At 40.4% G+C, this 27,153-nt stretch overlaps 1 protein-coding gene across 5 annotated transcripts in view; it reads right to left on the bottom strand.

Annotated features, from left to right (window-relative positions):
- OXR1 (oxidation resistance 1) overlaps positions 1–27,153 on the bottom strand; it is a 282,379-nt gene that overhangs the window by 129,393 nt on the left and 125,833 nt on the right. For 3 of the 5 annotated variants that reach the window (XM_086741157.1, XM_086741160.1, XM_086741162.1), the window contains 2 exons: positions 20,267–20,432; positions 12,962–13,158 (listed from right to left, as the gene is read on the bottom strand). In XM_086741157.1, coding sequence (XP_086597283.1) covers positions 12,962–13,158; positions 20,267–20,325 — 256 coding nt within the window. In that variant the 5' untranslated portion in view covers positions 20,326–20,432. The remainder of the gene's footprint in view (positions 1–12,961; positions 13,159–20,266; positions 20,433–27,153) is intronic. The other 2 variants (XM_086741158.1, XM_086741159.1) reach the window with 1 other exon arrangement.

Below are 27,153 nucleotides of genomic sequence, written 5' to 3'. Positions count from 1 at the left end.
GTCATCAGCAGAACAAGAATCAGAACGACAGTGGTTGATTTTATTAACAGAACATTGGATTATGGCAGGAGACAGGGCTTTTCCGATCTCCTGCATCATTATTCCAGCTCTTCTCAAGTGAACTTTGTGATAGCTCCTCTCCTCCTCGGGCTTCTTTCTCATTTGCTTGCACTCCCCCCCACTTTTGCTGCTCTCTTCTTGTACTGATGCTTCACCGAGCCTACTTTCTTCATACCTGCAGTGCTGCCCATTCCTTGTCTCCAACGCCTTTATCTCTGCAATGGGATATCTCTCCCTGTACCCAAGCAGAGCTTATTAACTCGTGGTTTATCCAGATGAATTATAGATCCCTCAGACATATGATTTCAGCCATATGAAATAATCTCTCAGCATCTCTTTGCTAAGTAATATACATACGAGATGTAATAAAGAATTTTTGTTCTCTCCCACTGTATGACAGCTTCACTACTCATGTTTAAAAAACAACATTAAATAAAATCCCGTTTTGAAGCTGTCCCTGTCATTTACCAAATCCTCACAGAAAAATACAAAAATTAAATCATTACAAAAGAACTTACTTGCAGCATGTTGTTCTTGACAGTGTAGATAAAAATGTTTATTGTCCTGAAGAACAAATTGGCAAACTATCCAAAAGAAAATGAAGTTATGCTTTTTCTGTCTCTGGTAAATGAAATAAGAAAATCTATTTGATGGTGTTTATGGCAGTAAAATAGGGAAGGAGACGGGGCTTCTAAAAGCCCATCAAATGCAGGAAGCCTGGTCAGTGAATACAGAGACAGTGAGCTGAACCCAATCCACCTTTATTAACGGAGCTTATTGGAAAAAAGTGTTTTCTGGCAGGTTAGTTACAGCCAAGTGTAATAAGGACACGCTATCCCTAAGAATATGCTATCCGACTGGATGTATTCTCATTTAAAAAGCCAATCTTTCAGGACAACCTTGTCATGGAAAAATGTACTCTTCCCCTCTTGCAGGAGAGTGCTGCAGGGTTTGAGGTTAGCTTTTCTCAAATTATCTATCTTAACTCTCATACTTTGTACTTGTGATGAGTTACAATCCCATCTGTAACCCTTAAAGAGAAACATAGTATGTAAAAAAGGACAAACTACTTGGCTTACTGGGTTTGGTTTTTTGTTGTTTTTTTTTTTTTCAGCAGGCAAAAAATCTTTGCTAACAAGAAATAACATTTCTCTTTTAAAACCCTTATATTATCCTCTTCTATCTGACCGGTTTGGAATATATGTATGTATTGATAAAAATCATAGAGTCATAGAATGGTTTGGGTTGGGAGGGACCTTAAAGGTCACCAAGTCCAACCCCTCTGCCCTGGGCAGGGACACGTTCCACCAGACCAGGTTGCTCAGAGCCTCGTCCAACGTGGCCTTGAACACTTCCAGGGATGGGGCATCCACAACTTGTCTGGGCAACCTGTGCCAGTGCCAGCTGCTGTTAACGTTGGCAGCTACACTGGAAAGTCTTTGACTTGTGAGCAATCAGTGCTTCCTGTTTTATTAAAACAAGTTTCTTCTTCTTAGATAGAACATTTTTCATTTAATTTCTAGAATGAATTTAAGCTAATTTCTCAAAACATGGTTTAATTTTCTTAGCACATTTAAGTTGTATGTATTCAAAAATGACTATATGGAGGATCTACTTTCTCTCAGACTTACTCAGAGCAAGAATATCAGAAAGTTGGCAAACCCAATCTTAGCACTGTTTTACATACAAATGAAAGAGGAACAACACCATTTAAACTGCAGGTAGGACACAAAAGCACCTAATTGCATACCCAAGTAGTCACACATGTTCTTAAGCAAATGTATGCCTAAGGTGCCTGAGAAACTGCAAATCGACAACTCTCAGAACATCATGCTTGCCACATTTTCGCTGGCAGAGGAAAGAGACTGTCGTCCTATCTCCTGCAAATTGAAAGAATAAAAGAATCTCTCAAGCCTATTAATTAATGAGATTCATTGGAAACATAGTGGGCTGCTGCCACTATTTAGTTTTCATGAACATATCTGGCCAATTAGTATCTAAATTTATAAAAAGGCTTCTTTCATAAATGTTGAATATTTTATGCTTTTAAAGTCTTTGCATACTCCTATGTGCATACTAATACTCTGAAATTGTGGAACGCTCAATAGTACAATAACTCCATGATAAAATCCAACTATTCTTCATGGCCCAAGATAAAAATCAACGTTTGGCAACAACACTCAGTTCCCATAGGATTTTGGGGAGGAAGAGCATAATAACAAGCCAGTTTGTTAAGATCCAAAAGGAATCTCATAGCAAGCTGTCCTGGAGATGAACCTAACCCTGCAGCTCTATCTACTGAAAATTGCATCTCATTCTTATTTATCTAGCAATATAAAGAGAAAGTCTGAATATAGGAAAATGTAAAAATAATTTGAAAAAAGAAAAAAAAACTGGCAGCAGAAGAGGAAGTTTCTCAACTTGTTTGGAGCCCAGTATGTGCTGGGAGATATTTGGTAGCCCCTCATGTTCAGGACCCAGAAATATTAAATGTTGGATGGGGTCCGTCCCAGTACAGTACAAACGACTTGAATTAGATTGTTGCAAGACTCACAGGAAAGCAATCTGCTTGTAGGGGAGGGAGACAGTCCCACCCCATCAGCACAGGCCACTTTGCCTTGACACAACCGCGGTATTCAAAACATCGGTCGTGGCGACAGAGACCGGCCACGCCTCCCACACCAAGGGCTGCGTAGGGTTGGAGGTTGTCCGGTGTTACCCATTCACAGCATCAGCCAGATTGGGCCACTCTGTCACTGCATTCCAAACCAGCTTCTGCTTTAGTGCGGTTGTTCTAGAACAAATAACACCAGACTTCGATCTTCAATTCCGTGCTCACATATTACGTTGCACAGAAGGAAACTTACTGGCTTCACTGTCTCAGTGTTAGCTTCAGAGGGAAGGGAAATCACTTTCCAAATGGAGATTACCTGTAGTACTTGTGCTTTGGTCCTTTCCAAAATGTCTTTTTCCACCCCCGCCCCTCCATCCCTGCAGGCTTTTTTATGGATTGAAAAAAAGCTCAAGGGAATAAATAAAAAATATGCCAAGATGTTTCACACTATCAATAAACTTGGGTCTCTGATTAACACCCAAAAAATCATAGCTTTCATAATACTAAACCAGAAATACCAGACTCCCCTTGCACTAACAGATCTTCTGTGATATTTTACATTCCTTTTTTTTTTTTTTAAATAAGAGTGGAGAATCAGAGGAACAGGTAATGAATTAATCTACTTTAACATTTTTCTTTTTGATTTAAAAAAAAATCACATTTTTTTATAATTAGTTTTAGTGCAGTTTTTTTAGCTGTATAGAATTATCAAGCTGTCTGGAAACCTCACATTTGACGTCAGAATGAATAAAATATGAATAATCACAACAGGTGTTTTGGCATGATAATATTCCTCCTTCTCATGGAGAAGTTTACCAGATAAAATAACTGGAAATCAATGTAGCCCAGTAGTCCATGATGAAGACTGCAAAATTCAGGCTCTTACAAGCGGTTGAGGAGAGCGTTCTCTGCTGATGAAAGCAGTAAGCTAGGAACAGCCCTCTGCCCGTGCAGTGAAACTCACTTCCTTGAATTTCAAGTTTGAATCAGGCTGGGAAGGTCTGAAATCAAATCATCTGCTCAAAGCAGGGTCACTTATAAAGTCAGATCAGGTTGTTCAGGGCTTCAGCCCTGTTGGGTCTTGAAAACCTCTCAGGACAGAGACCACACATCCTCTCTGTACATCCTGAGGCACTCCTTGACTCTCCCTATGGGAAAATGTTTCTCCTTATATCATGTCTAAACCTTTTATATTTAAGTTTAGGCCAGTTGTCTCCCACCGTTCTGCCATGGACCATTGCAAAGAGCAGAATACCAGATATCTTCTTGGTAGCCTCCTGGCAGATAGTGGCAGGCTGCTGTAAGGTCCCCTTGAATCTGTCCCTTCTCCAGCTCCCTCAGCCTTTCCTCACCACAAGGCCCCTTATCATCTTGGTGACTATTGCCTTTTTAGTTTTTCCAGCCATCATGTAGTCTAACCACCTAGGCCATAATGTCTCAAGATGGACAGAGGGGTGCTCTGGAAGACGATGACCATGACAAAACATGGTATTTGCTAAAGTAATGGTTGGTAGTATCTACCAGTAATGGTTGATAGTATCTATCCCATCATCCACAGATCTCTTTATTTCATCCCAGAGGGCAATAAAATTTGAAAAGCATGGTTTACCCATGGTAAAGCCATACTGGCTATTCCAAATCACCTTCTCCTTCACTTGTCCAGAAATTTCTTCGTTATTTTCCTATAGGACTAAAAGTGAAGCTAAACAGCTTATAGTTCCCTGAATAATCGTTCTTGTCCTTTTTGAAAAGGGGTGAAGCATTTGCCTTTTTCCCGTCATCACTGACCTCCCATGATCTCTGTGACCTTTCAGAGATGATAGAGAGCAGCCTCACAATGACCTCAGCCAGCTCCTTCAGCATTCTTCATATGTATCCCATTGGGTCCCATGAACTTCTACGGATCAAGATTTTTCTCAGGAGATCCCTGATTGGCCCTTTCCCACTACCACTAATTATTGTCCTCCCTGAACCCTGCCTCCAGGCTCAAAAGCCTCAGCCTTATCTGCATCTGCTACCACCGCATCTGCTATCACCCAGCTATTTCAGCAGTGAATGCACGTTTTCTTTGTTTGTTCTTTTACTGTTAGAAGGAAGACTCTGCTGTTTCACAATACTCAAAAGAATGGTGCTCAAGGCACATTTGAGGTGTTAGAAATCATCTCATTTTTTTCAGCCAGTTTTCCGGTAGACAGAAGGCTGCAAAAGAGAGAGAGACTGAAGGTGATGCACCCTCTGTCAGCCTGGAGCTTACAGGTCAAATCATTTTATCATTTTTTCTCCCCTAGAGATTCAAATTTTAATATCCCAAGGGTACATACTATTTATTAGTTGATCTTGCAAGTTGAGAGCTTGCCTACAGAACTATAAAAGATTTCAGCTTTGTGCTGATGTAAAGCAAGGAAATTATAAAATCTTGAAATACTTCTTTCCCAAAATTACTCAGCAGATGATATGATAGCAATCTATATGATTAAAAACAAAACCAGGATGCTAAGAAAAGAGACATGCTGAGATGAAAGGACATTAATGAGCATCACTCTTCTAGTCAATTATGCCTCTACAGCTCAATACTCATATATATTCAAAGGAGACATAGAGCATGTGTAAATTACAAAAGAAGGATACAACACTAAAAACTAGCTTTTAATGGGTCCAAGATTTACATTCTAAAAAAAAAAGAAAAAAACACAAAGACATGAGCAAACGCTTGCTTGCTCATCCAGAGTAGCTATGTGATTTAAATCAGTAATAAAAATCTTCATGAAAGGTGAATGAGTAAGAATTTTGCATAGTTACTGTTGCTATGAAAGCTGCTTTCCTTATTACCCACATGTTCCACAAATTATTTCCCTTTCCTTATCACTCACAAACAGGTAATGAGGTGCTAGGGAAATTGCCTTCTCTAAAAGTTTCTGAGATCGTATTTGAAAGGGAGCAGTCAGAAAGATGTTCCTCAAAAAGCAGTGACTGTTGAGTAAGGAAATTGTAAGTGCATTGAATGGGACAGAGTCAGACTCTGCAAATGTGTGTGAACAGCATCTGGATCCTCCGAGAGAGGTGGCAGCTTCATCTGCCATCTGTCCTTCTCTAAAAGGGAGAGGACGCAGGCCAAATTTACAGCATCTACTGCACCAAACTCCATCACATATCCAACGACTTCCAATATACCTATACGTTTCATGCTTTGCTAGTATTAGCAACAAACAAGAAAGGCAATTGTGCAAACAGGAGAAGAAATGGATATTCAGGAGTGACTACCGAAAGGAACCACATTCAACTCAACTGAAGAGGAAAAACAAATATATTCAGTCGCCAAATGATATGAACTTTTCAAAAACATGTTTGGAAAAAAGGTGGAGTATTCTTCACAGGAAAAACCTCTCTACAGTAAATATATCAATTATTATCAGATCACATCCCCTAAAAGGAATATGGTATTTCTAGAGCACCCCAAATACAATCTCTCAGAGCAGGAAGGGATCTGAGCACTAAAAAAAGTGGCCACAATGCCCGCCCTTCAAATAAGTTGATGCTTATTTTTGAGGAGAAGGCAAGAGGAAGCCGCCTAACTTTGTTTTTAACCAGTGACTGCAATAGCAAGTAGTCCCATGAGATAAACCCCGTAAGATTCTCAGCTTGGTTGTAAATAAGCATATTTTTTTAAGGTGCAATGATGTTCTCCTTTTCCAGTCTGGAGCCCAATAGCAGCTTCACTGTGATGTCTAACCAATGGTCTATGGCACTCCAAAGAGGCTGAGCTGGTCCATGAGCGACAAAGCTCCATCTGCGCAAGAGATCTCTGACATACAAAATCACCACTCGAACTCATATTAGTCCTGCATAATACTTTTATATTTGCAAATAGTGTGACACCATATAAATTTAGTAACAAGTGTGGACGAATTCATACTTACTCTGGTAGCTCTGACATATTTTAGAGCAAGCAATAATTTTACAGAAGCAGCCTAGAATGTATGTAAACAGAAAGAAAGTTAATCTACTGCATATGTAAACAACATGATATTTATTTATGCTTCCAAATCACTGTAAAAGTCAAGTCTTAAATGGAGTCAATTGAAAGCATATAGCACAAGGGTTAGGTATAGTTACAGCCACTAAATAGTAGCTGATCAGTTTTCATTTAGTTCTCTGTTTCATAACAGGAGGAACACACTGTGTCTTACTAACTAATCACTTGCAAAAAAGATTTTGGTTTAGGTTTCCCCATAAAATCTCTGTTATACTCTCTATCACTCTTTAAACACTCTCTTACACTGTTTTGTGCACTAATAATAATTCTTGTGACTAATCTTTACTTATATTTACATGCCATTAAATTATTTGGAAGACCCATCTTCTTTTCACTATAATACATTTTGAAGTGCTAAGTTAGTAGTAGTAACTAAACTAATCCCAGCTAAATCTAAAGTGACTACCCACCGAAACTTCCTCCCTTACAAACAAGATCAGGAGCCTACAGGAAAGTCTGTCTTTTCCTGTTTATCACTTTACCATTAGCTAGTAGACATGTGTTTTGGAAACTCAGTCAATTAATATGTATTTATTCAGCGTTGCTTATCCCAAAAATTTCATTTTTTCTTCCACACTGATTTTATATCAGTTAATTCAACTACTCTCAATACATAACATGTTGATATTGAAGGAATATACAAGTGTAGAGTACTAACATGGCCAGGTCAAGCTAGGAGAAAATATTTTCTCTATTAAGATTTCTGCTGACCTCATTTGCAAGAGAGATTGGAGAAGAAAAGAGCTTGTTCCTTTTTTTTTTTTTTTTTTCTACAAGTGGAACATGAAATAAATTTTTTAAAAATGAACCCCTGGAGTGAAGGGAACTTTGGCAGTTAGTATTTCCCAGGTGTCCCCATGCTGTGTATTATGTACACATACACATACCCAATGCATGCTGTCTAAACTACTAAGTGTGGGTAGCGGTAGCAGCAACACCTTCTACTGAAGACAGACACAATACCAACAAAAGATGCCTCCTGAGATAGTGGAGAGTTGTCTTCTAAATGAAATAAGCTGTGCTAGCAGAAGGCTGTAGAGTAACATTTGCATTAAGGCATTTATAAGATATTAGAAGATATACTAAAAATTGCTGTATGCCTCCTCTCCCCACCAACACTGTACTCTGACAACATTTTCTACTATGAACTACTATCCTGCTTCATGATTTCTTCGTTTTTCTTCACCATGAGAGTGGTAAGGCACTGGCACAGGTTGCCCAGAGAAGCTGTGGATGTCCTGTCCCTGGAAGCGTTCAAGGCCAGGTTGGACAGGGCTTTGAGTGACCTGGTCTAGAGGAAGGTGTCCCTGCCCATGGCAGGGGGGTTGGAACTAGATGACCTTTAAGGGCCCTTCCAACCCAAACCATTCTATATTAAGATTTATCATATGATTTCTTTTACCTAATTCCTAGGATTAGGAAAATATTTTTATGCCACTATAATATTTTAAAATAATGTATTTACTCTACACCAGTGCTGCAGTTTTATTTTAATGGCAAAAAGAACAAATGAAAGCCTTTTACATCTACAAAACCAGGGTTACAAGGTAGATAGTCTACTGGGTGTATTCTGTTAGAGGTATCTAAGCACTATACACCAGGCTTTCACGGCTTAATGAGAACACGTACACAGTACACACTTCAAGTGCATGCAAGACTATACACCTCAAGCGCGTGTCTTTATCGGGTAACAACATCAGCTACTCCAGTCACCTGAATAAATTGCCAAACGTATATCCAGAGGCATTATACCATGAAGTATGGTCCTAAAATCCTTCAGTTGGGTCCTACAAGCAGCACAGCTGTGATGCTGCACCTGAGCTAACTACAGGCTGGCTAAGAACAGTTAGTTATGGCCTGGACACGGCATTAAGCTGATACAGCCTTACTGCTTCAAATTCAGGTTACCCATATAATTCTCCATTGTATAATATTCCAGCCCACTTTTTAGAGTGTTGAAGACCCAGATACCTTCTTTTTCTCTTTCGAGGGAGTTGCTCAACAACGAGAACTTCAGAAATAAGTGGCCTGAATTTTTAAGTGCCTGAAGCATTTAAAATTCTAATTTTAGGTTTTTATTTTTAAGTGTCTTGGGCGCTGTTTCTAGAGTTCTCCAACTTCAGTCAACCCACCATGCAGACTGTTTTTCCTACACTTGCCTTATTAATCTAGGAGTTCCCACTCAATTTCTTCACACCAGTTCAGCACTGGAGGTGCAGGAGCCTTCCTGCCTGCTGAGCCTGCCATATGGAAGAATTATCTCTCCCCCTCACTGAATCTCCATTTTCTATTTCATTTCATACAAGCACACAACTTGTTCCCGAATGCCTATTCCTCTCAGTTCTTCTCTCTCTTACCTACATTTTCCCCACTTTTAAAAAGTGCAACTGCACTCATTAAGTTTGGGAAGCATCTGAGACGCAGTCTGTGGGAGAGATGAAATGCAAAATAAGTATCTTGTGGATAACTCTCTAAAGTAGGAGCATGCTGATGAAATTTAAAATCTCTTGAAGTTACCAGGATAGTCCTTTCTCATTACACATTCAGTTTCTAAAGGTCCAAGGTAAATCTGTGTACACATAAGGTGATGCAAAAAATTAAAAAACATTCTGATGGTGCAGAGTATTTAGAAATACAGTCTGTTAGACCATTTCACAGTAGCTGCAAGCACACACAAGCTGCTACAATCTCTTCTGCAAATCATATGTGTGCAAGGTAAATGTCTGCATTTGGGTCTGCAAAGCACAGTGAGATTTATATAAAGATCTCCGAAGTGCTTTCTGCATAGCCAAATAAAAAAAAAAAAAAGATATTTTAAAAAACATTTTACTCTTTCCATGACTTGATAAAGTAAAGCTGGTTACACGTTTCTTTACACATAGTTTTAAGTTGCACGGCTATTCCATAAAGTGGGCAGTTATTAGCAAATTCGGCTAGACATTGAAGTTAAGTTTTAATAGTCAATGTGATGCTGACATTTACATTTTAAAACATATAAACTGTATATATGTAGAAGTCTAAATATAGATGTCATGCTTCTTTTATATATCCATATTTCCAGTTCTCATATCTATAAAGTACTTTGAAGATCATGATAATTACTGAAAATGAGTTATAAGGCAAATGAGAGTAACACAAAACACCACTGGCATTTGTTTGCTCAGGTTCCATTAGTCACTACCATAAATACTGTCATTTGCCAATTTGGTCTAAGGTTAATGTAACAGAATACTAATTTTAAAATGAAAGAAGCAAAGCCAGCTGAGAGCATTAGTTTTCTAACACATCTTCTTAATCCATTTACCACAGCAGTGATTAGTTCGTGTTGCTCGATCTTGGGCACAGATTGCTTTTAGTAGAGAACAAGATGCAAACAAGGGCAAATCGAGGTAACCCTGTGTAATTTTATCAGGTCAGCAACAGGTCTCCTGCTTGTTTAAGCTATTTAACAGCCAACTGTACACAAAACATCACTAGAATCCAGTATTCTTCTGTTTTAGAGTCCCAGTCCACTGCAGGTGTATCAGTACATTCCTCTTCAGAAAGTAACAAGTTATTTGATTAGATTTTGTCTATTAGAAATAATTTTGAGACAAGTCATAGAAAACGACTTTTAAATCAAGGGAGTGACAGGACATAACTTAAAGTATGCTGAAGTTGATGGGAGCTCTAAGAAGATAGTTATTGTTCCTCTCAGGTTATCAAAGTATAGACGCAATAGCAGAACAATGCAACCAGTACAGTAAACATGTTCATCTGGTGTCAGTACTGTGCTGTCCGAGATTAAACCCTTCATTTGCACAATATTCAGGAACATGTGCCATTAAATGTTCGCGAAGACACAGAGAAACTCTTGTTTCTTCAATTTGCCTGTCAGCAAAATTCAAACATAATGAAGAATGCAGTAATACTGGCTCTAGCAACTTATTCCTTGTGATTTAGGCAAGTTGCACAGACAAGGCTGTACACAGAAGAACATAAAACCAATATAACTCCCATGCTGGGTCAGTCCATCTGGGCCACCTCACCCAATACTCTGTACAAGGATAACAGAAGATGATATTTAAGAAAAACCATGTAAGCGTGGCCACTTTCTATGGTCTGTTCCCTTCATACTTCCCCAGGGTCTACAACTGTTGTTCACAAACGTTAGCATCTGTTTATGGGCAAGTTGCCCATGAATACTGTTGCCTATGGAAACGCTGTCCATGTTGCAGTGTGATACGCAGAGAGGCTGCAGAGTATCCACCCCAGGAGACTGTCAAGACTCAGCAAGACAAAGCTTTGGCTGTTCTGATCTAGTGCTGGCTGAAGTCCCACTTCAAACAGGACACCAGACTACATAACCTTCAGAGGTCTTTTCCAGTCGACAAGTCTATCAGATCAAGCGCTGCACAATATTCAAACAAATTAATCAAATGTATGAACGACATCCTGTTATTGCAGCACTGAGGTTAGATGCTGAGCAGCTAGTGCTCAGACCTTGTGATCACCAGAGGCACATCTAAGTTACTAACACTGATGAGTTCACATTATAAGGATTTTGTAAAGGTTCCCAACAGAAAATATAGGCGAGTCATATTTAACAAGTAGATAAACGCAAACCTGAAACTGTGCTTCCATACACAGACTATGTTTTGCGTGATCACAGAAGAGCATTCCACTATGGTCAATTTTTAAATCTTGAGTTAGATTAGGAACTCATTTTAAAGATGTGGTGGATTTCTACTTTCATTATTAGCCTTATGCAAAACTCCCCCATTCGATCCCCTGCTTTAGGAAAGAAGCAATGTTGGCGTATCTTCGATATTCCTCTAAGATTATTTGGGGGAAGGCAGAGAAAAAAAGCCATACAGCAATATTTCTTAGAGAACACATTTTAAAGTAAAAAGCCACTCAAGTGCACTGATTTAACTACGCTTTGTCAGAAAACATGTTCTATATTTAAGTATAAAGTATTTATTTTAGGGTGCTATTCTCACACATGATACGATAGAGTCTTCTTTAAAGAAGGATTATGCAATTTAAGGTTTTTAAAGTAAAGTTTTAGACCTATTGTCCAATATACTAATAAACCCATCACTGCCTTCACTTTCCCCTCATTTGTATTTATTTTGGGGTAGACAGGATTGAGTGACAACTGAAACTTCTATGAGTTTTCAGAAGGTAGTTGTGCAGCCCAATTTGAATGCAGATCATCAAAAAATGCAAACACATACAATTATTCACCACTTAAAATACAGCCTTCATTATTAAAATGTGTAGATTGCTAATGCACTTTCCTTCTTTAAAAACCACATAACCTACAACAACAGCCAACTTCAACAGTTCAGACATAACACAATGAGAGATGTATAAGGCAACACATTTTTCTTTACCTTTTAGACAAGTTAAAGACACACAAATGGTTACCTTGGAGCAGAAGAAATTACCACATTGCACTGCAACAGTTCAACAGCACACAAATCCACCATTAAAATATATAACTACTTTTTCTTAAATCTACTGACATTTTGTGTCTTCAGAGCACAGCATTAGCATCCATCTCTCTTGTTTGTACCACTCCCATTAGCACATCTGCCTCTGACAAGCGCTAATGAACCCAGCACAAAGACAAGAAGGCCAGTTTTCATTCATTTTTGATCAGGTGAGAAGCAAAATGTTGCCAATGGAATCAGTCAGGCCCAGTCCCGGAATTATTAATGAGGAAGCAAGTTATGAAACATCTTCTAGGGTGCCTAAGATGGTTTTGTAAGAATTGTGTATATGTTGAAATCCCAGAAAAATATCTAGTAAACCACAATACTCAGAGAAAGATACTCAGAACCCTCTCTAATTAATCCTTCACACTCAGCAGGCCTCCTCCCTCTCCAAACTGGAAATTGTTTCTAACCAGGAGCCTTCCAAACAATCTCTACCGAAACTTTGATGCAATCCATTGCCAAAGGCAGTTATGTTCTTCCTGTATCCCTCCTCCCAAAATTGCTTTTATGCTTTCTTCAGTACTTGTTCTTAAGGGAAAAAAAAAGGTGTAAAGAAAGAATTCTTGTAAACAATACAAGATAAATAAAACAGGTTAATTCTTCAGGGTAGTTTGACATCAGCATTAAGATATGAAATCTTAAAGCTTGCTGTGGGCATTTGTAATCTTAGTAGCCAACTGCAATTAACCAAAAGAAATAAAACACAAATAAACAGGACCTTGCCTTTTCAATAAGTATATTTGATTTTTTTTTCTGTGAAAGATAACTCACCAATGGTGTAATATCTCTTCAACTCGCTCCTCCGTGGATTGCGCCTTTGGGTGTTTGCGGTGTTGTTCTGTTCCTCCTCAGAAGCAGCTGTCTTAGGTGCAGGCAAAGATTTACTGGGCTGAGGTGTCTGAGCTTCAGCTGCCACTGGGTTGCATCCTGGTCCACTAATATCCACCGACTGGGACTTTTTCTTTAATCTAAAGGCAATTTAAGGCAGTAAGGTATTACTAATCATCATTCTATACCTAGATCATGTATAGAATAACAGCAATATATTCATTGTGTAGCAATTTGTGCATGTCACAGCAGAACACAGAACAGCAGTGGTAAATTAGGCCTTGTATTGATTTCCTCTTTTGGCTCCTGCTAAATCAGTTACAGGACTTGCATCTCACATGTAGCTACAAATGGTAAACTGCCCTCAGATTAGCCTCCTGAGCTGCTTGTCGGATCAGTCCCTAATCTATTTCAGAGAAGCTGAGCTGCCAACAATTCTCCTATCATTAAGTTGCCTGGCTTAAGTTTCCACACATCAGGAATATACAAAGAAATTAAATTATTTGCACAAAGCTGCTGAAAGCCCCAAGAGAAAGGAACTGATTTACGATCTGCTGGATTCAGACATAGCACTACAACTGCATTTGTCATTCTGCAATAGGTTAAACGTGTTGTTTCTCACTGAAACTCAAGAATCCCACCAACCCCAGGTACCATTTTGTCCACTACAACAGCAGTGGACTGAGGAAAAGAAATTATCTGTCCTGCAGAAGAAATCAGTGTTACTCAACTCGTTACTGGCATCCAGGCAAAGTACAACTTTTTAACTGCTATCCTGAGCCCAGGATTTTTACCCATCTAGTTGTCCACACATCCAGACATCACATCGTAACTTGGGTACAAGCATATTGTGGAAGACAGCGTCAAAAGCCTTGCTAAAGTCAAGGCAAATGACATCATCCTTCTCCACTCCTCCCCAAATCTAGTCATTTTATCAGAGTTCTCCAGAAGGAAGGCAGAAAAACTCTCAAATCCTGCTTCAGAGTGGTGGAGAGTACACTCCCATCACAGAATCACTGCAGTTCTGGCATCCTCCCTATCTCTAGCAACATAAAATAGAGGTTATTGTGCTACTAGAGTTACTGAATAGGGACAAATGCTCTCTTATGATGGAGCTCACTACATACACACTGGATTTTGTCAGCACTTTTCTTAAAGTAAGACTCCATAAATGTATATAGTGGACTATGTGATTTGATCCTAGAAATAAAAGACATTTATGGCATTGCAGTGAGATAGTTATTTGAGATGAAAAGATCATAATAATTCTGAAATTTTGAAGCAAGTTAAGTAAAATGATAACGTTCTTTAATGCAAAAGGATAATTTTATTAGGGTAATGATTTAATGCTAAGCAGCCTCCCTCTTAATTATGTGCTTCCTTATTTTTAAAACATTTTCTCCATGTATTGGTTGCAATTAAACAGCATGGATTCCTGCACTGAGAATGGAATCTACTAGTTTAAAAGATTAACTGATTAAATATTGTAATAAAAATTACCGCTGTTAGTACACTGGAAATTCAGGTCATGATCAAGCTCTGGAAGATATATTAAAGTATCAAAGCGTATGTAGAATTTTAGGAATGACACTATGAAGGTGAAATTACAATACTCATACGGGGTATTGCTAGTCCAAGGAAAGGACTGGCAGTCGGAATGTTAGTGGTTAGAAATTAACTTCTCTGTGTGGTCTGAGAGGCTGTACTGGGTCAAATCAGATGTTCATCAAGACAAGTGTTGTGTCTCTAACAACTCCATCGATGGAAGAGTACAGGCAGGTGCACAGTGCTACCTCCCCCAGCATGTCCTTCCAGCCTCCAGCAGACTCTGGTTTATGGGTTTCCTGAGTCAGATGATGAACCTTTTTTAGCTCTTGGAGTTATTTTTCTTGGTTTGTCCCTAATTACTCCTGAACTCATCTAAACCTCTGATATAGGCAGCATCCTGCCTTGATAGGTTCTGGTTTAACTATGGACTGTGTTCATTTTAGTGTACAGTAGGCACAGTAGCTTATTTTAATTACTTGTAAGAGTAGTATTATGAGAAACAATGAACAACTACTCCACCATATATACTAACTGCTTACATTAGCTCCTGCTGTTCAAAGAGCCCTATGGATATGGGAGAAACAACTTGTCACTCTGATAAAACTGTGTTTACTTTGAGGGTCTTGGTTGATGGTCCCATATATGGGGTCAGTGGGGACACCATCTCGAATAGCTTGGGATGAAGTAACTCATTACTTCTGTGTGCAGTGATAGATATAAAAGTCAAGACGAGATTGGGCAGGGCATCCTCTCTGAGTAAACATTGTATGAGTAGAAAAGAAAGCTCTGTTTGAAATGATGCTCCAGAAACTGAGACCTTGTTTTGAGAAGTTTTACCTTTAAGCCTACAGCTGGTCAAATATATTTACCTAAAATGAAGGCTGGACTATTTAATTGACTCATTAACAATGAATTCATGTTCCATTATGATGTGAAATTCTGCTGCATTGTTGAATATGCCACATTTCAGGTGGTATGAAAAGTCTCTGTAATTCCTTACTACTTGAAATCTTTGAAGATTTAAAGAATGAATTTTGGGAAGAAAATCACTAGTTTTCAAGAAGTAATGCCCTACCTCAGACCAAAGCTTCCATTGTGATTACAGTGTCTTGCTTCTGTGCTGTGCAAAATAGCTGTGGGCAAAGAAGCTACAAGTTTTTAGTACCTCCATAATCTCAAACCAAGGCAAGTGAGGCTTGAAGATCGATAAGTGTACGTATGTCCTGCATTATGCATTTCTGTGCTCTGCCCCAGAGGAAGGCAGACAGCAGGTGAGTTGAAATAAATTAAACAAATTGAAAAATACCGTTAGGCTTTCTATTCTCAACTATGTTATGAACACATTCTTCACCACTGAGGCTGTCTGAAGGACAGTTCAATTAATAAAGCTGTGAATTACAGTGCAGAGGTAGCTAATAAAATAGCTTGCCTTACTGCAGGGAATACCAGATTGTTGTTACAAATATACTGTGTCTATTGTTCCAGAATCACACAGGAATAAAGTGATAATACCTGTCATCTGAGCAGTAAAAATGTCACATGGCCTTTTTCAGGTGACTTATGATTAACAAAAGACTCAGTTGAAATGCCTATAGCAACTGAATGTCCAAAAACTTATCTACTCTTGCAGTACAGAATAACTTAAATGTAAGACTTCCGGAGTCTCAGGCACTCGAGTATTAAAATTAAAGAACAGGAGCATGAAAGACAAACAAGTGTACATAATATTGTCAAAGTGTTCTTGAGAGACCATGGTGACGGTGCTTTTGCTGCCAGGAAAGACAGAAAGATACAGAGTCTGAATTAATCCAGACTCTGCAAGAGCAGGGCCAGCTGAGTAGGACACAGGTTCAAGTAAGGACACAACTTCATAGGAACTACTTAACAAAAATAAGCAACTTTGTCAGATGCATCTTCCTTCAGCCCACCCAAACTGTATATTGGTATAGTCACAGCTGGCAAATAGTTTGAAAAAAGACTGCAGCCTTTGAACTGCATCTTCACCAGACCCCCGTGTCTTGCGAAGAAAGCCCGAGTTCTGTGCACATTTTGAAGCCAAAGGAAGGAATTATTTATAAGCCTGACCCTTTTCCAGAACCTTGCTTTATTACTAGCTTTGTGTTGCATTTGTTTTTGGTTTTTTATATTAAAGCTGCACAGTTGGGCTGAAACAAGATTTATTCTCTGACAGAAAGAAATCTAAAGATGAAAAGCCTCAGGATCACATTCCTGGTTCTTGCTTTGTTTCAAGCCATCTGCTTGTGGAAAAATAAATAAAGAGATATAATAAATACTGTGGCAAAGCTTTTTTTATCTTTTACTCCATGTGTTCTGAACCAGCCTTCAACTAACTTTTCAACAACGGGCAACACGGGTCTTTCCGTATCGCCTGGTGTGACCCAAACTGACGTTGCGGCAGCCAGCCGGCAGCCAGCACGCCAGCCAGGATCTCAAAGTCAGGACTGCACCAGTCAGGCTTGGAAAGGCACAGCTGACAGCAAGGACAAAGTCCTAACTTGTCTGAGATCTGAAGCAGAAGGGGCAAAAATGTCTTTTTTTTCTGCAGCTATCCTTACATTATAGGAGCTCCAGGGGAGGGAAAACTGTGCATCAAAAAAAAAAGGGAAAATCTGCAGCCTTTGAGAGGTGGGAAACGCTGGGCTGGTCACTGCTGTTGTCTTCTGGCTCTTGGCAGCTTCTGTGAAACACAGTTGTGTTCTCACTTGGGTGTTAAGACAGGCACCTTCTCTGCCAAAGCGGTAAGTTCAGAGGACTGGATCTGGAAATGCTGTGTTTGCTTGGAACATGGATGAGCAGCACCTCTGTTTTAGATAATCACGTCCAAACACCCATTTCACACACCTATTTGTGTAAAATTGCACTATTGCTAACAACCTTTTAAACCCCCATTTGTTCCATTTACATCTCACTGTATTTTCCTAGAACAGATGTCACACACTCCAGTAACTCCAGATGTCAGAGACCTTCTACGCAGTCACTCCTCCGTGCCTCTAACCTACCACAGAGGCACAAAGCCTAAATCTGCCTCTTAGGATCCTGCCCGTTACTGACCGGAGAGGATTTGCTCACTTAGCTAATCCAGGAGGAATGTGCATCTCCAGACTATGTGACATGGCATCTCTGTAGGTAGATACACTGACCAGCTCTTGAACTTGTGCTTTATTTCTCTTCCCATCCTCTGCATACAACTGCAAAGTTTTTTACTGCATCTTAGAAACAGCCTAACAGATGGTTCCAGCTTTTACCTCCTCCTGACCAGCTGGCACCCTGCGCTCTCCAGAAGCACCTCCCAGGAACAGGTCACTTCAAATGGATTCTTTCCCTTTCCCTAAAAAGAAACTGTGGTAGTCAGGCATTGCCCACCAAGTGCTCTAGGCAGTCCGCAAATATGGGAAGTCCTGAAATCCAGGGGCTAGTGAATTCACTGGGAAGTCTGGTATAGACTTCAGGAGCATTAAGATTTCATTTCTGGCATTCACTATTACAAACCTATTCCGTTCCTACTACAATCCATGTACTTTTTCATGTTATAATTGCATGGAAAAAGCAAGCATGGAAAAGTAGCACGGAAAAAAAAATAAGGCATTCTCTAAACAGATCTCAAAAACACCTGAAAGAAGCATGGCTGGCAGTCCAATCCAAAAGAAAAGGAAAAAAAAAAGGCATTTAAACAATTTAGGGTAGAGACAAACAAGGACACAAAGCATCCCGGGGGCTGGGAATCTGTACAATCTGGTCTTTTGAGAATTTCTGAGTAAAAATTCCTTACTGCAACAAAGATTTGGAGGAAAGTCTGGTTCATTCTTATCTATGGCATACAAAAAAAACTTCCCTGTGCCTCTTGTGACTATCTCAGAGATTTTACTACACAATTAATGGGAGAACCAAAATCATTCATCTGAAGACTGATGCTTATTCTTCAGAGAGGCATTTAGTATTTTTGAACGCCCAGAAGAGCTGGTTATGAATTTGATTTCTTTGCAGCAAGAAATGCGATTTAAACAGAAGTCGACAGCCAGGATTTATCTGATTCTGGAAAAAAGTAAACAACTTTGTTTGCCACACAGCACTGCAAAGGTCTGACAACTGAAACACGGGAGAAGGCCTAATTCCCTGGTGCCTTCACAGACTACCCCCAAACTGGATACTTTATTCCCCTCTGGACACGCCGTCGCCGCCAGCCTCCTCGCAGCTCTGCATTTGCACGTGGCTGGCACGTTTTGGAGGCTGTGGCAATTGGGAGGGATCCCGGAGAAGGTTTGTGGCCTGCAGTTGGGTTCCATTTGCTGCTGGAGGCTCCTTCTGCACACGGAGGGCTGCTGGAAAATCTTTTGTTTAATGCTCTTGAATACCACCTGCAGGTCCAGCCACCCCCTCCCAAAAACAAGATTGCAGGATTAGACAGATACAGACAAAGAACACTCGTCAAGTGTGCCCTCACAGGGCAAGATGAAACAGCCACCGGCAAGGGACCAGTGCAGGGACCTCTACAGCCATCAGCCACGGGAAAGGGGGGTGGCAAATGGTTTTTCACCACAGGACATTCAAGAAGAACCAAATGAAGGCAAGCAGCAAGTTTGAAATAAACACAAAGTACTTCTTTGAATGGTATATTAATCGCATGAAGAAAATAATCGCACGGGCAAGGAGTATCGCTCGGTACAAAAACGAATGGCATGAGTCAGGCAGAAAACATCCATTAGGGGCTGGGAAGCATGCAGGTACTTCAGCAAAGAAAGTCCTTGAGCTAAGATTGCTTGAAGGTGGAGGGGGTTCACAGGGAAAAAGAGCCACTCAGTGCATGCTCCATCTCTCGTGTTATCCCTAAGTATCCACTACTATGTAAGTACTACACACAAGCGAGTGCAGCATACTCGCAATTCAAACCTGAATTGGTCATTATGAATTGCAGAGAGCAACAAAACCAACCACCACAAAGCAGCCAGAAAGTAGAACATCACTCTGTCAGTAAACAAACAAAAAAAAACCCACAGAAAAGCCCTTCAAACTGTTACTTTACATGTTGATCATGCAGCACAGTTTTCTGATAATGCAAGCAGCTTATGAGATCATTTGATGGTGGAAAACAAGAAGAAGATAACCTTCACACAGGTGGCATATGGAAGGATTAGGAATGAATTCGCACCTACACAGCCCAAAAAGCAGTTCAAAGCGGCAGGTATGTATCAGAGACTCAACCTCCAGCCCAGCTTCAGAAAAGAAAATGGTGCAGGCACAAGAGCTATGTGCAAAACACTTTGCATATGTATTTCAGCATGTAGTGCAAGCATATAACACAGTCTTTTTTGTTCCTTTACACACACTATCAAAAATTACCATGCAAATTAAAGACACAACCATTGTCAATCATCAGAGTACCTGAAAGCAAACCCAAACCACCCTCTCTCCACTTCCCAGTCATCCTTATGGATGTGGTCCCAGCGCATGCAAGAAAACTGCCACCATCCCTCATTCTTTAAGAAAAGACAATGCCAAAACAGAAGTTTCCACCAGGCTTCAGGGGAAAAGAAGACGACCATCTAACTGATTGAAAACTTGGTTTGGTGATGTGTGGAATAGGCATCCACACCCTCTAACAAAACTCTATAGACAACACCGGCACCTCATGTGTTTCAAGGGCACATCACAGAATAAAGACTTACAAAAAGCAACACAAACCTTGTGATTATTCCTGGGAGCATGACAGCACTGCTACAGGTAAACCCTTGGAGGACCATTTACAGAAGACATATAGATTGGTTGCTGCCAGGTTACATCCATGAATTCCAGGTGGGAGAATCCAGAATCCACTTGTGGTTCAAGTGTGACAAGGCATTCTCACTGCCTGGGAGAGAAGTGTTAGTGAGTCCGCGGGCAAAGGAGTCAAAGCGCTCTACACAGCACAGATGGGCCTGGAGATGTACATTGGCAGGAAGATGAGGCATGGCAAAAGTGGGGAGGGCGGTGATGATGATGATGGAGAAGAAGATGGCAGCAGTCATGCTAAATACATGATGTAACTCAGATAGTCACAGCATATACAATTCATTCTTTTCCACCCGCCTAAGCTTTTGTAAGGGTTAAGAGCTCAGGATCATATGGCTTCACCACGGCTGTATAATATTTTACAGCTGCTTTACATGGTAGAAGTAATACGCTCTGCAACTAGGCTGTGTGTTTTGTCAGGGATGAGAATTTATTGATCTTTTCTTTCAGGATTTTGAGAGGGTGGGTTGCCATACTATACTATTTGCTGGCAGTCTTGATTCTGGACATGTTTTAGGAGAGATGTGTAAAGGAAATTACTATTTTGAATCTTGCGATTTTGTTAATAGCTGCTATACTGTTATTTAAATAACTCCCACCAGTTCCATTTTCACAAAAGCTCTTCCAATGCTTTATGCAAATCTACTTTAGTACATTTTGCATGGGTTTTGAAATTTCCAGCTCTGCCACATACAGCACAGAAAAATGTTGCATAATGGCTTTTAATTGATGATAATTTCTATTTCATTCATATTTGTCTCATTGACGCTGTAGCATTATATCTAACACAACCTTATTTATAAGGATGGATTCCAATTGTCCAAACTATTTTAAGGTTGTAGCACTAAGGGAAGTCCTTACTTCACCTGATTCGAAGGAGCTATTTCTGAAATCTCCTTATTACAGGCTATGCAACCAGCACCCAGATCCTATTCCCCTGGAAATTACTGTGAGATTTTCACACATCCTATATGATGCAGGACCACATCCTATATTACCATATTCTCTCTCCTAAATACTGAATTCAGAGTCTTCAAAGGCAGGTGTAGCCGGTGGTCTGGGAGCTGTATGGCACACCCTGACACACATGGAATACCACACCTACAGTGAAGCCATATAAACTCGTAGCGTTTTACCATATAATTAACTTTGTCATAATATCAATTATTTTCTGTGCTAACTGCAAGTAATTTATACATCAACAAAGCTGTTTTATCCATAGCCTTTAATTTAGGCAATTACATTTACATTTCTGATTCCAACCCTAGGCTTGACTGTTTCCCGAGTTGTTTACAAGTCAGCTGCGATATCCCTGGGCACTTCGTGTTCCTGAGATTGCTGCAGTATATGCAATCATAACATGCATACATTTATGTAGTTAAATTTGGAAGTGAAAGGGCCTTTTAACTTCTCAAAGAGATGGCAGAGGAGGTTGGAAGTTACAATGCTCTTACAGGACCACAGATTTGTGTGTTCTAGTTCACAGGATAAGGCGTTCTGATCTTATCACTGAAATTTCAGTGAGCTTTAAAGGTATTTTGTAAAAATCAAAAAGATGATAAGCAATGAATGAGATCCAGCCAGGGGCATCTCTTTGCGCAACAGCCCATTAGCTGGAGTGTCTTCAGGCAACTGGAGACCTTCTAGCTGGCCTTCCTCCTGCAGTGGGCAGCCTGCCCTGTCACGACATGACATGCCTCTGTCACACTATACAGGGCTACTGGACAAATGCCAGTCCAGCACTGCAGCAAGCCAGAGAGCCTCCATCTTCAGTCTGAACATTAGGACACACTGCAGAGAGTGCAAAGACTGACTCTGTGACATGCCACCAGACCATGGATCTGGGGAGGATGGGTCAATCCAGGGCAGCAGAAGACACAAACCGCTCAGGTTTTTATCTGAATCCTCCTCATGCTCCTTCCCAAATGGAACCTCGTCTCCTCTTCCTAGAGCCGCAAGACTCATCCTCACACCGCGGTTTAAGGTGCACTTTGGGCAAAGCTATCTGCTTCCCAACAGGCATGGGAGATACAGGGCTGCACTGGGAAAGCCATCCTTGCTGTTTCACTTTGCTAAGAACCAGGCACAGCACGTTACACAGATGTTAGGACTGAAAAAATATCCAGTACCTAGAAGTCTTTGGAAGTATCCACCTGCCTTCAGCAAATACAGGTCAATGACAAGACTGGACATGGTTAGCAACTTAAACTGCAAGCCAAACAGGCAACAAAGTTATCCAATTTGTACAAATACCACATCTTCATACTTTCTCGATACAGGTTAGCCTTGAAACAAAGACTACACAGATTTGCAATGTGTGCATAATATATTATTCTATAAGTCCTCACAGGACAAAAAGCAACTGTCATAAAATGAAGCAATTAGCACCAGCTCAGAAAGGGCAGACTCTCGTTACAGTGAAGAGAGAGAGAAGCTGTTCCTTGAGGAGACTGAAACATCCAGCATTTCTCCTTGCTAGGAACATAAATTGGTTCTCAGAGTGCTCTGCAGGATATAATAATATCGGATAAATCTCTGTGGAAGCACCTAACTTGTCAAAGGCAAGTTGGAAGCTAGGCAAAATGAGAAATCTTCCATCATCATAGCTGAAGGAGAATTGAGTTTTTGCCTTTCAACTCATGCATAACTCAGGTTGACTAGTAAGTATAATTTTAGCATTTTAATGAAATGTGCAGAAAATACATAGATTGTATAAAACGAGCTTTATATTGGTTGGCTTTTTGGACTATTATTTGATATATCCACCAGACATTTCACTGAAAACATATTCATCCAAGCTACTTTTTCTTGAGGGAGTTTTCACTGGGCACTAGCCACACAGGCTTGTAAAATTGCTTTTCTTGTTCTTTTTGCATTTCTGATTCATAAATCAGGATAGCCAAGCTTATCCCAGATGGGAGGGAAACATCTTCAAAGATCCAGGAATATTTTGTACTTAAACAAGACAAAAATATCCTCCTACCATTCTGGCAGAAGACCCTCCTGCTCTGGGTATTCATCTCTGACTAACCCCGACCAGCTTTCTCTTGTCACCCGGCGTCAGCTGCATGGCAGGGAAGTTACCGGCACTTCCCCCAGAGCTCCCAGAACAGCCCAGAGGGCTGACTGGGGATGCCAGCCCATAATCTTGGATTATGGATCCTTGGATGCTGCAGCCCCACAGTAGATAGAGATCCAGAGCCTTGTAAAGGACCCATCAGATGGAATTAGAAAACGAGAAGTCTGCTAATTGTACCTATGGAGGAAACGCTATCTTAAGCATATATGTTTCCATGTCTTGTCATCCCAAAAAGTAAGCAATGCCACTTGATAAGGTGATTAATAACAGGTTGTACTAAGAGAATCTATATATAAAGGAGAAACATACATCTGAACAGATAGGTTGTGAAACAGTGCCTGCTTATTCAGAAACAAATGGAAATCCCACACAACTATTTTGTTTCTCAGTTCTGTGGTAGTAGGAGGAACATTTTTAACAACTTTTTACTTCGTGCCCACAAGAGTGTTAAAGGTTATAAAGGCGTTTCTCTACTTCTTCACCCTCCAAGCACAGCCCACAGGCACCGATGATGCACCACCTTGGCCGCAGAAGGGACCGTGTGCCGGGGGAAGCTCCGTGGACAGAGCAGCAGGAGCCGCAGGAGGCACAGGAGCTGGAGGAGCTGCGGGAGTGAGAACCGGAGCATGAGTGTCCTCAGGAGAGAACGAAGTGGCTCAGACAACCACAGAGTTCATGTTCAACCTGAATCCAAGCAAACATATTTGGGGACCACAAACTACGATAAAAAAAAAAAAAGAAAAAAAAAACCTTTCAAGAACATGTAAGTTTTTTATATTATGAGAATGTTTGAGATTTCAACAGTAATTTCAACATCCCCTAGCTGTGGGGATAGAAAACAAATGTGATGTGATCACAGTGAAAATTCCCACGCTCAGTAAATTCTAAGTCTACAGAGCTGTAAGCAGGAGGCACTGCTCGTAGCTGTCCTGCACTAGGCATGTATTTTTTATTTGGATACTGGCTCACAATGGACAATGCCTGCGAACTTCATCAGGGCCGCGAAGGCTCTCTTCATTCCCATCACTGCAGTTTTCTCCTCATCTTCATTATAAACTAAGAATTATGACAACCAATTTCTCTTTTCAAGTTTCCTTATAAATGAAATTCCCTCTTGCCTCTTAAGATGACTCAGTCCTGGGTCCTTTCAGGTCCTCTCCTCTAATCCTGTTTTCTGCTCCCGTTCCCAAGCCACTGTGCTTTGATGACCCAGTGATCAAAGCGTATCGCTGGCTGCTGCAAGCCACCAGAGATTTAGATAGCAGATTTTCACTGTTTTAAGACATTTGTCTTTAATAAAAGTGCCACCATTCATTTTGACTTCTCCCATTTACTGAACATAAAGGCACTTCTAGACTACACAGAATGTTGCCACCACCAGATCTCCTGCTGGGCAAGGCAGCAAGCGCCCTGAAGGCCGCGTCCGCACGCAGCGCCGGGACTGCGGGCTGAGGGCATGGCACAGGCGTCCCTGTGCCCTGAACTTCAGGCACAGATCCACTTACAACTGCGACAGATAAAATAAATCTGTAGTCTGGTACTGACATAGTTCAGATTTATGTAAAGATGTAGGACTCTAAAAAAGTGTATGTTTTAAAAATTTTACATGTCTTTTAATATTTAAATAACAAAATATATTTTTCAGTCTTTTCTATCATAAAAATACATACTGTGTTTCTACACCATGTAGCAAAATTTTAACATTAGGAAAGGAAATTGCTTAAGAAAGGAAGGGACTCTCTTATTTTATATCCATAGCAATTATATCAATAAATATTGAAAAAGTTTTTTAAAATACACCAAAATTCGTTTTGTTAAGTACAGACTGAAGGCTTCATTTTTAAGTTGTGTGTTTAATAAACCCACCTTGACATCAAGTACTGCAGTTATCAAGTTTGTTAGTATTTTCTCAGAAGCTGAACTTTCTTTTGACAAGTGTTGCCAGTCAATTAAATTAAAATAGAGAGCAGCACAATGAAGTGTGCTACTGCTCAGTCTTTAATAAAGCAGCTGTGTGTTTCTGAGTCTCAGCTTTTTCCTCACTTTCTTTCAGGATGCATCTTGCACCTGTGCTCCTGTGCTGGAACAAACTCTCTTGGGTCAGCGGAGTTTGGGCTGTTGTGTCTTCAGTAATGGCACTTTCTGTCATGGGCATGAGGAGGATTTTTGGGACCATGGCTCCTGGCTCTGCATATTGCAGTAAGCATAGGTGTTTTATTCTTTCCTTTTCAGAGATTTACAGATGAGATGCTTGATTTCAGGGACAGTTACCACTACAACATTGGTGGATCAAGCAGGGAGGAACGTGCTCCCAGCAAGAAGTGAAGATACCAAGAAGGGCACTCCTCGCAAAAGCTGCAGCGACATTGCACCAGTATGAAAGAGATCATTAATTTTTACCCACAGATTTGGTATCTTCTTAACCTTTCAGCTGACGATGTGGGGGAGATACTGGGGGAGAGAAGGAAAAACAGGAAGGCAGGGGAAGACTAGCAGCACTCCCAGGAAGCCACCTACGCTTCTGCAGTGGCAGCAACGGCTGCCAGCCTCTGCTGCTCGGGCTGCAGCTTGTGCCTGGATACGCTACGAAGAACCTCGCCACCGCTTATTTCTCTTTCCTTCTGCAGGTAGGACTTACAGGCAGCACACACTGAGATTAAATTTCAGTTTCATGTTGAAGTAAAGACATGTCCTCCCCAGTGAAAAGGATGACCTTTCCCTTGAACCACCATTGAGAATTACACCTGTGACAAGCAACAATTTTTTCCTAATTTTTTTTTCACTCACAAAGACACAAAGTAGAGTTGGACAAACACAGAAACAAGACTGTAGAACACAGCTGCCCTGCAGGATTCTTTTATTCTTATTTTTAAATCAGTAAGTCCAGAGAGCAGAATTGCTGTAAGCACTGCAGCTACACCCACTACCAGACACTGGCAAACTGTAGGCATCAGAGTAAATAACATTATTTAAAGAAGAATCCAATCAAAAAGCACTATACTGTGGCTTTCCAAAGCACAGTGAGGCTTTTTTCTTCCTTTGTCCAGAGTAAAGAGCACCTCGAGGCTGGGCTGGCAGTGCCGGGTTAAGATCCCCATGATCAAACATAGGGCTCAATCAGACACAAGCCGCAACAGGCAGATGAAAAGAGAAGGTACGGGAGACGAGGAGCCCGTGTCTGACAATATGAAAAAGAGAAGCCAAGGAGAGATTCAAACACAGTTGGAAGTGATCAAAAACAGAGCCCAGAAGACAAATGAGGCCACAGCATGTCAAATGAGGCAACTGAGTTTGGAAACATTTATGCATTTAGCTTCCTAACCAAATCCCAGCTCCAAGGCAGAACTGTTCAACAACCACCTGATCAGAACTCATAAGAAAACAGAATACATGCTAAAACATGGAAGATGCATTTAGATGCATGCAATAAAACTGTGGAGATTTTAGAAGTTCTACCATACAAATCAGAGGCTTTTCGGCTAAATGCAAAATAAGAATCAGGAAGCAGTGGCAGGATTTCAAGACGTAGTTAACTAATCTCACAATGTGTGGTTTTTTCCCTTGGATAAACTTCTCTGAAAAGTAACTATTAGGAAATCAAAATATTATGGCTAAGCCTTGCTAATTGCTCTTATGAACAGAAAGGTAAAACCACTCACTCACATGTGAAAAACGTGAGGAAAAGGAAGAATTTAGGAACATAAATCAACAGAAAAAAAAA

This window comes from Chlamydotis macqueenii, chromosome 2 (assembly GCF_036417535.1).
Source record: "Chlamydotis macqueenii isolate bChlMac1 chromosome 2, bChlMac1.mat, whole genome shotgun sequence".
Classification (NCBI taxonomy): domain Eukaryota; kingdom Metazoa; phylum Chordata; class Aves; order Otidiformes; family Otididae; genus Chlamydotis; species Chlamydotis macqueenii.
This window is presented reverse-complemented; position numbering and strand designations above follow the sequence as displayed.